A 12,675-nucleotide genomic window follows, 5' to 3' on the forward strand; every position below is an offset into this window, starting at 1 on the left:
GACTCCTTGAAACCATTGATAAGCAGTTAGGGGAGTGTTCAGAAGTACGGTATCATGAGGTCATTCCTTGTCTTAAGGACAAATGAGTTGCAAAATGTCTTGAATTCCCCTTGAAAACACATCGCTAATCCTTACCAATCTTGAAAGTACCATTTAATTTTTATCACATCATGATACTCATTTCTGTTACAGCAATATGCTTGGAAAGATATTAAATCTTTCCAAGCAGTCCCTAAGCAAGAATATTTAATCTCAAAAGAACAATGTCTGCTTTATTTCAGACTTCTGTTACTGATATGAATTAAGGCAATTTCTAAATGTTTAGGTGAGATTGTACAATACCCTCAGTAAACATTTCACAAAGATTGGTTTTACAGAAACACACCAAATGATTATATCATAACTTCTACTGGTAATGAGAAGGTTTTAAACAGACCTTTTCTCTATATTTAATTTAAAGTCTTTTGGAAAAATATGTATTGGAAGTTGCAGCACATCAAACGGTAACACACAGTGACAGTAAATACAAAGGAAAGAAAAGAAACAGTATTTAAAATTATTTTCATTCAGATAAACTACTGTATATCTAAAACTATTATACGGACAGGATATAAAGAGCAAAGACATTCCAAAACACTTAAATTTAGAATGGTGAAAAGTCTAAACAGAACATAATGCAATTAAAACAATGAGGTTATTTAAAATAATGACTATGTTATTAAAAGGAATGAATATCGTCTTCCACTGTAATTAAATTTATTTTGGTAAATAATGGAGAAAAAGCTTGGGAATACTGCCTTCTCCTTAGAGATCTCTTCAAAACAACAAAAACCATAAAAAACTAATCCAGCAGCCCTCCTGAATTTCAGTTTGTCCTTCAGAGGTCCAATCTTCCATCACTGTGCCTGGTTATATTTGAGAAAGCTGGTCCAAAACACATCTGAATATTTTTAGGAACATTTAAAATTAAATAACTTTGTTTTTTTTGTCTCTCCTTGACTCCAAGCCTATTGCTGATTACATTTGTTCCCATTTTTTTAAATGGCTGGGCCTTGAATGATGAGTAACAAGGAAACCAAAACTGCAGAATTTCTTTCATTAATCAGTGTATTGCATTCACCTAGCACAGCTCTAGCATGTCTCAGAAACTACATTGAGAATTAATAACTTACCCTTAAAGGTAATAGAGAATTAAACAAAGCTTTACCCTGGTACTTATTTATACAAAAGGTCTGAATATGGAATATTTATATTACTGAAACAATATTACATTTACAAGCAACAATCTTAAAATGTGCTACTACATGATTAATGATGTGTATTTACAGATAACTGTAGGTATTGATAAACTCTTTTTTGAGTTCTTCTAAAGCCTTAAAATGTAATTTCTATGTGTTTGAGTATTATGGTGAAAGACAAAAACCAAGCATTAAAGATAATCAAAGTAAAATGATGAAATGAAAAATAATTAAGACATGCTAACAATATTGTCCAAGACTGTTTTTCTTATGTGCAGAGTTTAGGCTTTCAAAGCTTAAATTGAAAGGATTGCTATATCTTTTTTTCACCGCAAAGTCAAATGTTTATTCAAAACATGCATGTTTTTGGGGATCTCAGCATTTTCAAGAATCATAGTTTCACATAATGTACAGTGTTCACAGTGAAAATGTCCAGACTTGAAAAATAATCAGATGATCTGCCACTTCACAAAATAACAAAAATATTTTTTATGAACTACATAAGACAAGGTATTATATTGACCTGAACTCATCATTAATCCTCACAGAGCTTTTTGACACCCATTTTTCTATCCATTAAGCATATTTTTGTAGAAATCCAATCAAGGTTAAAACCCTTTCCAATGCCCACCTACATCTACTGTATATCATATCTTAATCACAGTGTTATCAGAAACGTGACAGTATGGTCATTCTTCACCTACCTTGGAACACTTGCCTTCTGAGGATTCATCTTAGGATTCTTTGGCTATCACAGTTAAAAAGATGACATTTTAGGCCATATACTACTGTATATACCACATTACTTATATTTTGTCCATATTTGAACTATATACTGTACAGATTAATTTGTATGATATAAAGATTAAACACCTCCTGCTTGACAGAAGAAAATGTATTTTAGAACCTAGCATTAAAGCAATTCTCAGATAGTCATGGACATCTGCTGTCTTTCTGTAAAACTTTCAAAGTGTCTAATAAACTGAGTAAGTCTAATGTGTAATGAAACGGGCCCTGCTGGAATGCAGTATGGAGTATAATGACATTCCAAAGGCCTTTGGACCTAAACTACTCTTGGTTACTTATTAATCACAAAAGGCCGATGCCCTAATCTTAGTACAGTATAAAAGGAAAAAGCTGCGATACATAATCATCTCTCATGAGTGTTGCTAGATAGTAGTAACAAACTGTTAGCACTGCATTTCAACTTGATTTAATCATCAGAATAAAAGATCAGCTCTGGTCTTAGGAAAAATTACATTCCTATAATTTCAATAATCAGTGAGATTTTGGACATCTACCATAAAGATTCTGTATTATTCTGAATAATATTTTAAATGATATAACATACAAACCTGACATTTTTTGGTAGGTTTGGGAATCTACAAAGTGTTTTTTTCAACTTGTAATGACTTTTTACAATTCTAAGCCCAGGAAAATTTATATAAATTAACTTTTTTACTTTTTCAGTGAAGATTAAGTAACTTTTACAACTAAAAGAAAAAATATATTTTTACAGAAAATGCCACAATTGATTTATTTTCCATTAGCTCTTTCTAGAATCTTTAATTATAAGCAGATTTCCACTTGACACAATGTAGAATGTTCTGTGCAGATGAAAATAATTATTTTAATACACCCATTCTGAATTGAAATATTTATTAGATTTCCAAGTTAAATTTAAAATCAATGCACAAAAGTAAAACAACAATATACATTTTATGTCTCAAATAGGAAATGGTCCCTTCCTCACTACAGGAGAGTAAGAGAGCCTTATCTCTCAAAGTTGTACATCAGCCACAGGCATACTTCAGTGTTGTATCACACTCATTCATTTACTATACAGGGAATAATGTCTAAGTATTGGTACTGTAAATCAACATTAAAAAAAAAACTCCTGTACCTACTGTAGGAACTACAATTTTTCTTTACAATATTTCGATCATAAATGCAACTTTAAAATTTGTACTTTTGTTACAGCAGACTACTACTAGATCGATGTGAAGCATTTAGTACATTCAGAAATCCAGGTTGTGGTTTAAACCTGTTGTTGTGTGAATGAGATTAAGAGATTAGACCTCGTATGGGTTTGCCGCATTCTCTGACCTAAATACAGTACATCAATGCACCACAGCCATTCAGTTATAATTAATTAACATATGCACAGGACAATTCTCAGAGTTAGCACAAAAACTGCATTATTTGTTTTTATTCAGACAATGTTTCATACATATGTAATAATGTGATCATCATAATACACATGATGATGATAGCATTACACGGGGACTAGCACTGATACTGCAGGCTCAGAGCCCCCTGAAGGCTGTAATTGGGTTTATGTGTCTCTCACAATGTGACACCTGACGAAGACGTGACAGCCAAAATGCAAGATCAGTGAAATTGTAAATAATTAACTGGAATAAAAGAGATAAAATTGATCAAATCCATCCATCCCTTATGAAAAAACGGTGTAAAATCATATAAAATTATAGACTGCCAAATTGACTTTCTCAAAACACCTTAATTTTAAAGTACCTTAGGAGCAAATATTTCCAGAAGGTCCCAGTGAACAAGCACTGATACCTGTTAATTCAAGTGAAACAGGTGCACTAAAGGAGAACCTTTTGTAACCGCAGAGGCGTGAATGAAAGGGCCAAAAGGAATTCCTGACAAACGGCTGAGACAAGTGTATTGTGGATCAGTTATAAGGAAACAAACTTAGGCCTTAAAATGCCCATTAGAGTTACAACTGTTTTAAGAATTTAGCATGTTATGGAAACAAGTAAAACATTCTGCATTTACATTGTGCAGTTTTGTGGATTCTAAAACTGATACAAAGGAAAAAAAACAGTGTGAACTCATAAATGCACAGTACTAGCACAACCAAAATAATGCCAAATGGTAACTCATATTCTAAACAAATATGTTTAAATGTAGAAAACATTTTCAAATTAAATACAAACTGCATACATTTGACATAAATTGATCTTATAACAGAGTATTTGTTTTAAATACAACTATGATAATACATTTTGCACCTGATTTGGTGTGTCTGATATGCCAGCATAAATTATCCAGCACAGTCTTACAGAGTGATTTGATAAGTCCACTCAAGTTCCTCCTTCAAGCAAACAAGGAGCCCTTTCTTTCATTTTAAAGTTCAGACTCAAGATCTGTTTTCAGCCTTTCTTTTCTTGTATTTAAAAACAACAGGATTAAAAAGCAAATGTGATCAGGTTTGGGCAGTAAAAAAAAACCATAATATTTTTTTTTCATTTGAAATATCTCCCAAAGTTAGATTAGGAATTTAATTAAAAATAAACATACCATCTCTTGCTTAACACAATTCAAAGTGGGATTCAAATCTTATTTGATCAGATTAACTTTAATAAATGCTAACAAGGATGAAAAGCAGCATTTTTCTTTTAATCACATAAAGCAGTAGTTTGTCAGACAGTGAGGAAATACTGAAAGGGCACAAAAGAAACAGTCTCCTTTAAAAATAAAATATATATGAAGATACTGTTCCCCCCGTATGAGATGTGTGCAAAAAACATTTGGCTGACATGAGCTTGGTGATTTACTTGCTGGGGGATCCTGGTAATTTCAGTAGATCCCAATACCTTTCCATTTGTTCTTTTTAACTAGGGAGGTAGAATTGTAGCATTTACCTTTTCTAAGTATGTAATATAGTGACTATTTGGCTTTGCTCACATGCCTTTTCTGCTTAGCAACAGTATAAAGGGATAATTCAAGCATATCATTTGACTTTTTGATATTAATGCTGCAATCACAGAATGTCAAAGTTCATTTCACACCTTTTGTTTAAATACTTCCTTTTGTCTATATACTGTACATGGTAAAATTGCTTCTTAAGAATAAAGTGGTCAATTACAAAGAAGTGTTTGTAGAGAGAAAAACAGCTCCTAATGTGGAAATTTAGAATGAGCTTTCCTGAGTGGGTTTGTTGTATAAAACCCATCACAGTTGCCATCTCAGGGAGAAGCTGCTCTCGGATCTGTATGATTGTATCCTCCCAATCCGGATGAATAAAGGACTCTGCTGAACCACACCTAACCTGAGTGTTTTCTTCGACACCAGAAAAAAGAACTAAAGTTACAATGAGAGATGGACATCGAGTTCAACTGGGTTGGTAGGTAATTGATCCACCACGTTTCTTATAAGAAGTCAAGAGGGCACTGGCTTCTAACCCTTCTCTAAAAAGGTTGCTCCAAACTCACTGAAGAGCTGGCTGTAACCACATTAATATGAAGTTCTTTGTGTGATCCAAATTTAAACAAAACACAATGAATGAAATATACTGTAGTATTAATTAATACTGTAAACAGCAAGTCTATTTCTGAGGATGATATTACAATCAGATTTAAATACAATTCGATAAAGCAGTCAGTAGGTAACTGATAAGCCAATTATTGATGATCAAAATAAGTCAATAATGATCAATAACGAACATCAGCATGTAGAAAAAGTGGAAATTCATCAGGTGACAGAAAATATCGGTGACAGAAAGCAATCTTACACAGGAAAGAATATACAGAAGTGAAACTAAGTTACTTATATTATTTTTAGAGGTACTATTTTTTAGTCAACATTAGAAACGAGACAGGACATGCATTTTAAAGGTAATGTAATCTGACAAAGAATCCAGGGCACCACAGAAATCTATCAAACTACTTAACAGCAATAAATACAGGAGTCACACTGGATTATGTACCATGTTCTAATTCATTCTGATTCAAAATGGCTTAAAGATATTCAAATATACATTTATTTTTATTGACTTGTTTAAAATAAAATAAAAAGCACACATAAACATATCTAAGAATAGACTACTTGAACTACATTAACTGAAGTGGTATGAAAACATAAATGTGCACCGGCTCTGAGTCGGTCTCCTGTCTATATTTTCCACGCTTTTCAGTGAACGCTATCCCATCACAACATCATTGTGTTGCTACAGACTGATCAGAGTGCAGGGCTGTGCGGCCAAGAACAAGCATGTCTTTATATAGCTGTTGTGAGAGGGTTTTCTTTATCAGTTAAACAGGGATCCACTGATTTAACACTCTCATTTCAAAACTGCAGAGGGGCATAGAATTTTAAACTAAAATTTAATTTAATTGAGCAGCAACTTGTCATAATGAAATAGAAACATATTCGTAAGGTATATACAGCTGTATGTTGTATGTTCAACAAACAACATGGGTAGGAAAACCATGATAATGAAGTTTTTATAATTCTATGTAGATATAGTTGAATTTTAGAAGTACTTGTTTATATCATTAAACACTGTGCAAAGTTTATATTTCAGTACAGGTAGCTCTGTATCTATGTGCTTTTAATTTGTATGTTTTTGATTGACCTCACCTTAAGAATATACTGTATACTAAAGCTTATTTAAACCAATAAACTTATTAAACCAATTCTCACTTTGTCACACTTTGGTGCATCCTGCAACAGGCAGCTTGATGGATTGTTTAAGACAATACACTGTACAGTATGTTACACATTGCACATACGAATAAATAAAATCACTTCAGTGACACACAGACAGCTAGGCAATCTTTTTCTCATCGTTCATCTCCCACAGGCTCACACTCACTAAATTTGTTGTTATTGTCTTAGTCTGTTCCTAAAGTTTACATGTCATAAAACCATAAAAGAAAGCTACTGTGAGAAAAAAATAAATGCAAAGAATTCGTAAACTTTATTAAACTTATTTTAAAAAGAAAAACAACATCTTGATACATACACTCAATAACACAGGACATTCACAACAAATGTGGAGCGTTTTGACCAGACAAAACTGTAAGATCATCTTCAAATGTCATTGATTCCTGATAATGCAGCTGCCATTTCAGGTCAAACTATAAAAACAGTGCACACTGCAACCCTACAGGCATCTTCTTATTGGAAAATGGATACTCTAATGCCAGTTAAGGCATTCTTTCTGCTTATATGTTCAACAAGGAAAAAAGTTCCTTACTACTTTGTTTTATGATGTGAGACACACCCAAATGCATTACACATTAAAAACATATTGCTCTGTTCCAGAAGTACTTGTATTTAACATATACTGTACAGTACTGTCCAATGCTTGAAAACTGAGCTGGGCTGTTATTTTATATATCTCATTTTATGCTTACTTAATCCCAGCTGGAATGTTGTACTGTATTTTGGAAGATTTCAAACACAAAGCACTGCAGAAAATGAAACAATGCAAACATATTTTTAGAGCAAGAGAAGTCTGAAATTGGATTTAAATTCTGCCCTCAAATACTGTATTTTAAGATGCCCAAAGTGCATCTGAAATGGACCTGATGCTGTGGGCTTCTCAATCCCAAAACTAATGGGTAACACGTTTCCTTTAACAGTTTCTCTGCATGCTGAACAAGACAGCAAGTGAAACTCTTTATCCATAGTTGGCACAGATCTGTGAGGACAACTAATGTGTCAGAGCCACTGGGAGAGTTATGGTGTTCACATAGCAACCTATATTTACACTGAAGAGCTTTTTCTTTCTATTTTGAAACAGCTGCAAATTTATGATTGAAGTTGCTTACAAAACCTGAATGACCCAGACGTATCCAGGGTTATTTGACTCCATGCAGGCATTTGTTTGCAGTTACTAGGCATGTGGCTTCCTAATTCAGCATCTGCCTGTGCTCTCGGGTTTCAAACCACTTGAGTGGAGAGCCCCACCCTTTCAAATATCCGAGAACATAATCAAATACCTACACTCTAACACGGCAATGTTAGGCTGGCCTGTCACAGCCGAATGAAAATCAGGAGTTTAAAAAGTTAAGGCAGTAACCACCCAGGAGCACTACCATTCCGTCCGCCAGGGCAGAAGCTCAGAAGTGTAGAAGCGGAGTACCCTGTGGAGAGCTGGTCATGGGGGAGAGAGGTACTACAGCATCGCTGTTTATGGCTAAGTAATGAGGCAGAGAGCCCAGCTGTCTCCTTCATAGAGATAATCCCCAGTGGGAAAAGGTACCATAGCCAATCAAACCTCACCTGGGTGTCTCTGGGAGGCAGGGGGAACCAAGGGTTCAGTGAAATATCCTGCAAACTCCACACACACACTGCTGCTTTAACCCAGAATCAAACCATCAAACCCAGGAACCTGGACTGGGGAGACGGCAGTGCTAGATGCCAAGCCACGGCCCAGAAGTGTGGGTAAGGCAGTGAAAACAGATACTCCTATTTACAACTAGAGCAAAAAAAAGATATATGTCTCAAAACAAAATGTACTGGCATTAAACCTGTTTCACATATGAACTGATGCAAAGCTTAGCAACTCTGAGATCTTTGTAAGAAGAGACGGATGTTGATGGACTGCTCTTGTATATCTTAGAACCATTTTTAATCTAATTCAGGGTCGCAGGAGAGCCAAAGCCCATCCTGTAAGCAGTGGGTCCAAGACTGGGGACAGGCTGGACATCGCAGGGCACAGACAGACTCACACACACTCACGCCACAGACGGTTTCCCCAGAAGCCAATTAACCTTTGTGGCACTACCGGCAAGGGGCGTGTTCAGTGTGGAGGCGCTGCCCTTCCTCCAGGGGTCCGAATGGGTAATATTCTTCCCCCTCGTCCCCCTACCCTTCCCTGACAGTTTTCAGAGGGAATTGTGAACCACTACGCCCGCCTTTCTCTCTTTTGGGCTTAAAAGAAGATGCGAGAGGAACTTCATGTACTGTACAATTCAATTATTTAAGGTAACTTTTGTATTTGAAGTGATTTATCAGTGTGCACACTTTTTGCCCTGTCTCTGAAGGTAAGGAGAACCTTGTACTGTAGAAGACACTGTTGAAACTGCAAAGTCGAAGTGACTGTGATGACCACACCCATGACACATCACGCCGTAATACACAGAGATCTGCTTATCTTATTATTTTATTGATCCAGTCCAAAGGTGAGCATCTCTCCTCTCTCTGCTTAAGCCACTGTGGAGTACTAAAGTTCTATGTCAGAGGTTTACTTTCTACACATTTGTACAAATATTTTATAATAAATGTGTTAGGTACCACAGCCAAGGAGATTTAAACTGTTTATAATTTCTGTTTACTATGTCATAAAAAACAAAATAATAAACAAAAATGTATTATTTTTTAATACACATCTGCACAAAAGGTCATCTATCGTCTAATCTGAATATCGAACAAAGTTTATGACATAATGGTACAAACATTCTGGTATCAGAAGGCAGTCCAAAAGTAGGAAACAAAGAATACAAAGACTTCCCAAATAAGCTAAATGGAAGTGTCCATTTTTAAACTATCTAAAACACAGTATATCTGGGAGACAAATTTCAAAGTTTCACAAGAAATCACATTTAGAAAAAATACACAAATACAGTAAGTAAATAAAACTGTTGCACCAACATATACTTTTTTTTAAGTCTTACTTTGAAGTTAATGCAGAAGCAAAATAACATACTCTATATGTGTCTCAGTCAAATATTAGAAAAATATAATTTTAATACATACTGTATAAGTGGGTGACTTACAAAACAACACTGAATCATGTAGAATAACCTGGCCCTGCGGTAATTTCTCTGGGGACTGATGAAATGGAAAACCAAGCAGAGTGAAATAACAATTAGCCTCAAGTGTAATCCCACAGTGAACACAGAAATTAAATACAGGTTCACAGGCAAAGAAAGCACATGGCTTTATTTGTTTCTGCAAGGGACACGATGCCTTATTTCCCAGGTGACCCGTTAAAATATTAAAACACATGACTCAAAAACATAGCGAACTGGTGAAGTAAGAAGAAGTGAGCAAGTTTCACCCTCAATAGCAATTATACAAAGAATTCAAACTTTACAGACTCTGAAAATAAGTTTAAATTTGTAATCTATATTAACACCCTTGTACAGGTCAGAACTTAACACTGAGATGGAAAATGAATAAATAAATGTACAAAGACTTCTTGGAAAGCTATTTTGCCTTATTTCAATTTTTTTCAAATATCTCATTTTATTTAATGACCTTTAAGAGGGATTCAAATGTTACTAATTTAACACATTTGCACATTTTCCCACACAGCTGTAAACCACATAAACAAACAGAAAATGCAATAATTTACAGTACAGAAACAATGAGCTTCTGCAATCCTTATGAAAAGATGGTAAAACAAAGCAATAATGCAAACCTTTCTTTTCATAAAGATCCACTACGCTGTAAAAAACAAACAAACTACAATCACAATGTGATTATATAGAAAGCATTTCATGTTATGCATTTTTGTTTTGGTCTTGACTGAAACAATAAAGATCAGAGCACCTTTCTTCACGTAGGATTTGTTTCTTTACTTCAAGGTCCTGTTCAGTTATCTACAGGTATTACTGTAGAAACAAGCTTGAAATTACAAAGCCAAACCTAAAGTAAAACGATACTCACTTGCACAAGAAGAGTAATAATTTCTATGGTTTAATCACGCATCAACCCTACTATATACTTGATATCACATTGGCATCTCTACCGTTATCCTTCTCAAAATAAATCGAAAAAAGACCAGTGGTTTCAGGTAACAAATGCTTGCCAGTCTCAGCTTAAACTCTGTCCCTGAGGCTGTCTCTTTTCATCTACCCACTTCATACCGTAACAAGGCTACAGTCAACATCACCTGACAGCTGCAATCAAGGCTGAATAATCATGCTCACCCATTTCCAAGCGCAGAACTGGTAGATAAGGACTGTGCTTTCAATCCGCTATAAGTAAGAACCTTGTTTTAAGTGGGATGGTCATTTGTTAAACACCAAAAACTGTTGTAATTACAAAATTATTAGTAAACTATTAATTTCGTTTAAAAATTGAACCCATAACAAGGGTCCATATATCTAACAGTAAAAGTATTGAACATGGTAAATTGACAATGATGGTTTTTAGATCCTTGCAAAACAACTAGTTATAAATCCTTGACAGACTCACTCCAGGTATAGAATAGGAAAACCTACAAGAATGTCATTGCTAGTATCCCCAAATGTTAATCTAAGGGTTGGTATGAATAACAGTCAAGGCATCTTTATATTATACTTTACTGACAAAGTTTAGAATTTCTGACAAACGCTTTAACTCAGGCTTCATTTAAATAATAATTAGAGAATATTTCACCCCTTGTACAATTAGTCTGATAGCTACATTCTAGCCCAATAAGGCTCTTTTATTGCTGTTAAGACCAAAGACTAATGTACAAACTCTAACCACTGCAATTCCAAAGAATGGAGGCAGAACCACAGACACGAACATTTCTAAATTCTGTTACTTGTAAACCACAAAGTACAAGCATGTGCTCTTTCAAAGTGCAGTACCATAGTATGACTTATACCTTGCCTTTTCATTGTTATGACCAAGCATATTTGGTTCTCTTAAAATAACTTCCTTGAAAGGCATAAGCATAATTAATCACTAATTAGAAATTGAGTCAGTAGCAAAATCTGTGAAATTCATGTTGAATTACAGCTTATTTGATGGTACTGTATCAGTTCAGTTTTTTTAGATTGACAGTGTAGATCAGTCCTTCAAGCCCAGGAACTGGTACCTAGCTGCTCTTCTCTGGTACGAATCCAGAACGCAAATATGTTTTGGAAACCAAAAGTATATGCAGTATCTTAAATTCTTCTAGAGTTCTTACTAGAACATTGTACAATATTGTTATAGCTATTATGTGTTATTTGTTCCCCTGTACCATCAGTGTTTATTTTTTGTTGTGTGTGATCGTTTTTACGTGTTTGGTCTGTTTTTTTTGTCACCAGTACACCCCCCCCCCCCCACACACACACACTCAATAATGCGGGTACTGTCACGCCCTGTACACCTAGAGGGCGCTCTACTTCTGTCCTGTTCCTAGTTCCCTGTGATTATTCATGTCTTTCTGGTGTGTCTTGTTTTGTAGCCTATTTACTTCCTGTGTCTACTCTGCTCCTGCCTCAGCACCGAGGGTACGGATGTCCTGAGACCCACCTAGCACCAGGTCGCTCCTGTCCGTGGCCTGATGGCATAGGTTTCTTATCGAAATCGTCTGACCCCGGAGCCTGGGCTAACCCCAGTGTTGCCACTTTTACCGCTATGCATTGGGTCTTTATTGCTCTCCTGGCCATTCCACAGCATGCCTTTCCGACATCCGTGACACTGCCTTGCACTCAATACTTCTAGGGTAGGTGAAAGATTGATGCAGCTCTTACGAAGAATAAGCAGTGCCCTGAAACTGGATAGATGGACAATTCAGGCACACTAACATATTTTAAAAAATTGTGATATGGTATTAAGTTCTCTGAAACAAAAACACAGATATTTTTAATTCATCCATTGATGTGATAGACTGACTGTCCAACATTGCAATCTGCAATACATACAATATTTGCTTTTATTTTTATTTCATTTATATTTATTATTGCAGTTCTTCTCA

The 12,675-nt window shown here is 35.2% G+C and overlaps 1 protein-coding gene across 10 annotated transcripts in view; it reads right to left on the bottom strand.

Moving 5' to 3' along the window:
* The window catches only part of cobl (cordon-bleu WH2 repeat protein), an 87,027-nt gene that overhangs the window by 67,957 nt on the left and 6,395 nt on the right, over window positions 1-12,675 (bottom strand). The window contains exon 1 of one of the 10 annotated variants that reach the window (XM_088602262.1): window positions 10,668-10,842. The exons of 8 other annotated variants lie outside the window; for them this stretch is intronic. Coding sequence is in view for 1 of the 2 variants with exons in the window: in XM_088602260.1 (XP_088458386.1) it covers window positions 1,943-1,971 (29 nt within the window). In the remaining variant the exon portion in view is untranslated. Of the gene's footprint in view, window positions 1-1,942; window positions 2,256-10,667; window positions 10,843-12,675 lie in introns of those variants that run through there. One more of the 10 variants, XM_088602260.1, reaches the window with a different exon arrangement.

The sequence above is a fragment of the Lepisosteus platostomus genome, chromosome 12, assembly GCF_059453375.1.
Source record: "Lepisosteus platostomus isolate fLepPlt1 chromosome 12, fLepPlt1.hap1, whole genome shotgun sequence".
In the NCBI taxonomy this organism is placed as follows: Eukaryota; Metazoa; Chordata; class Actinopteri; order Semionotiformes; family Lepisosteidae; genus Lepisosteus; species Lepisosteus platostomus.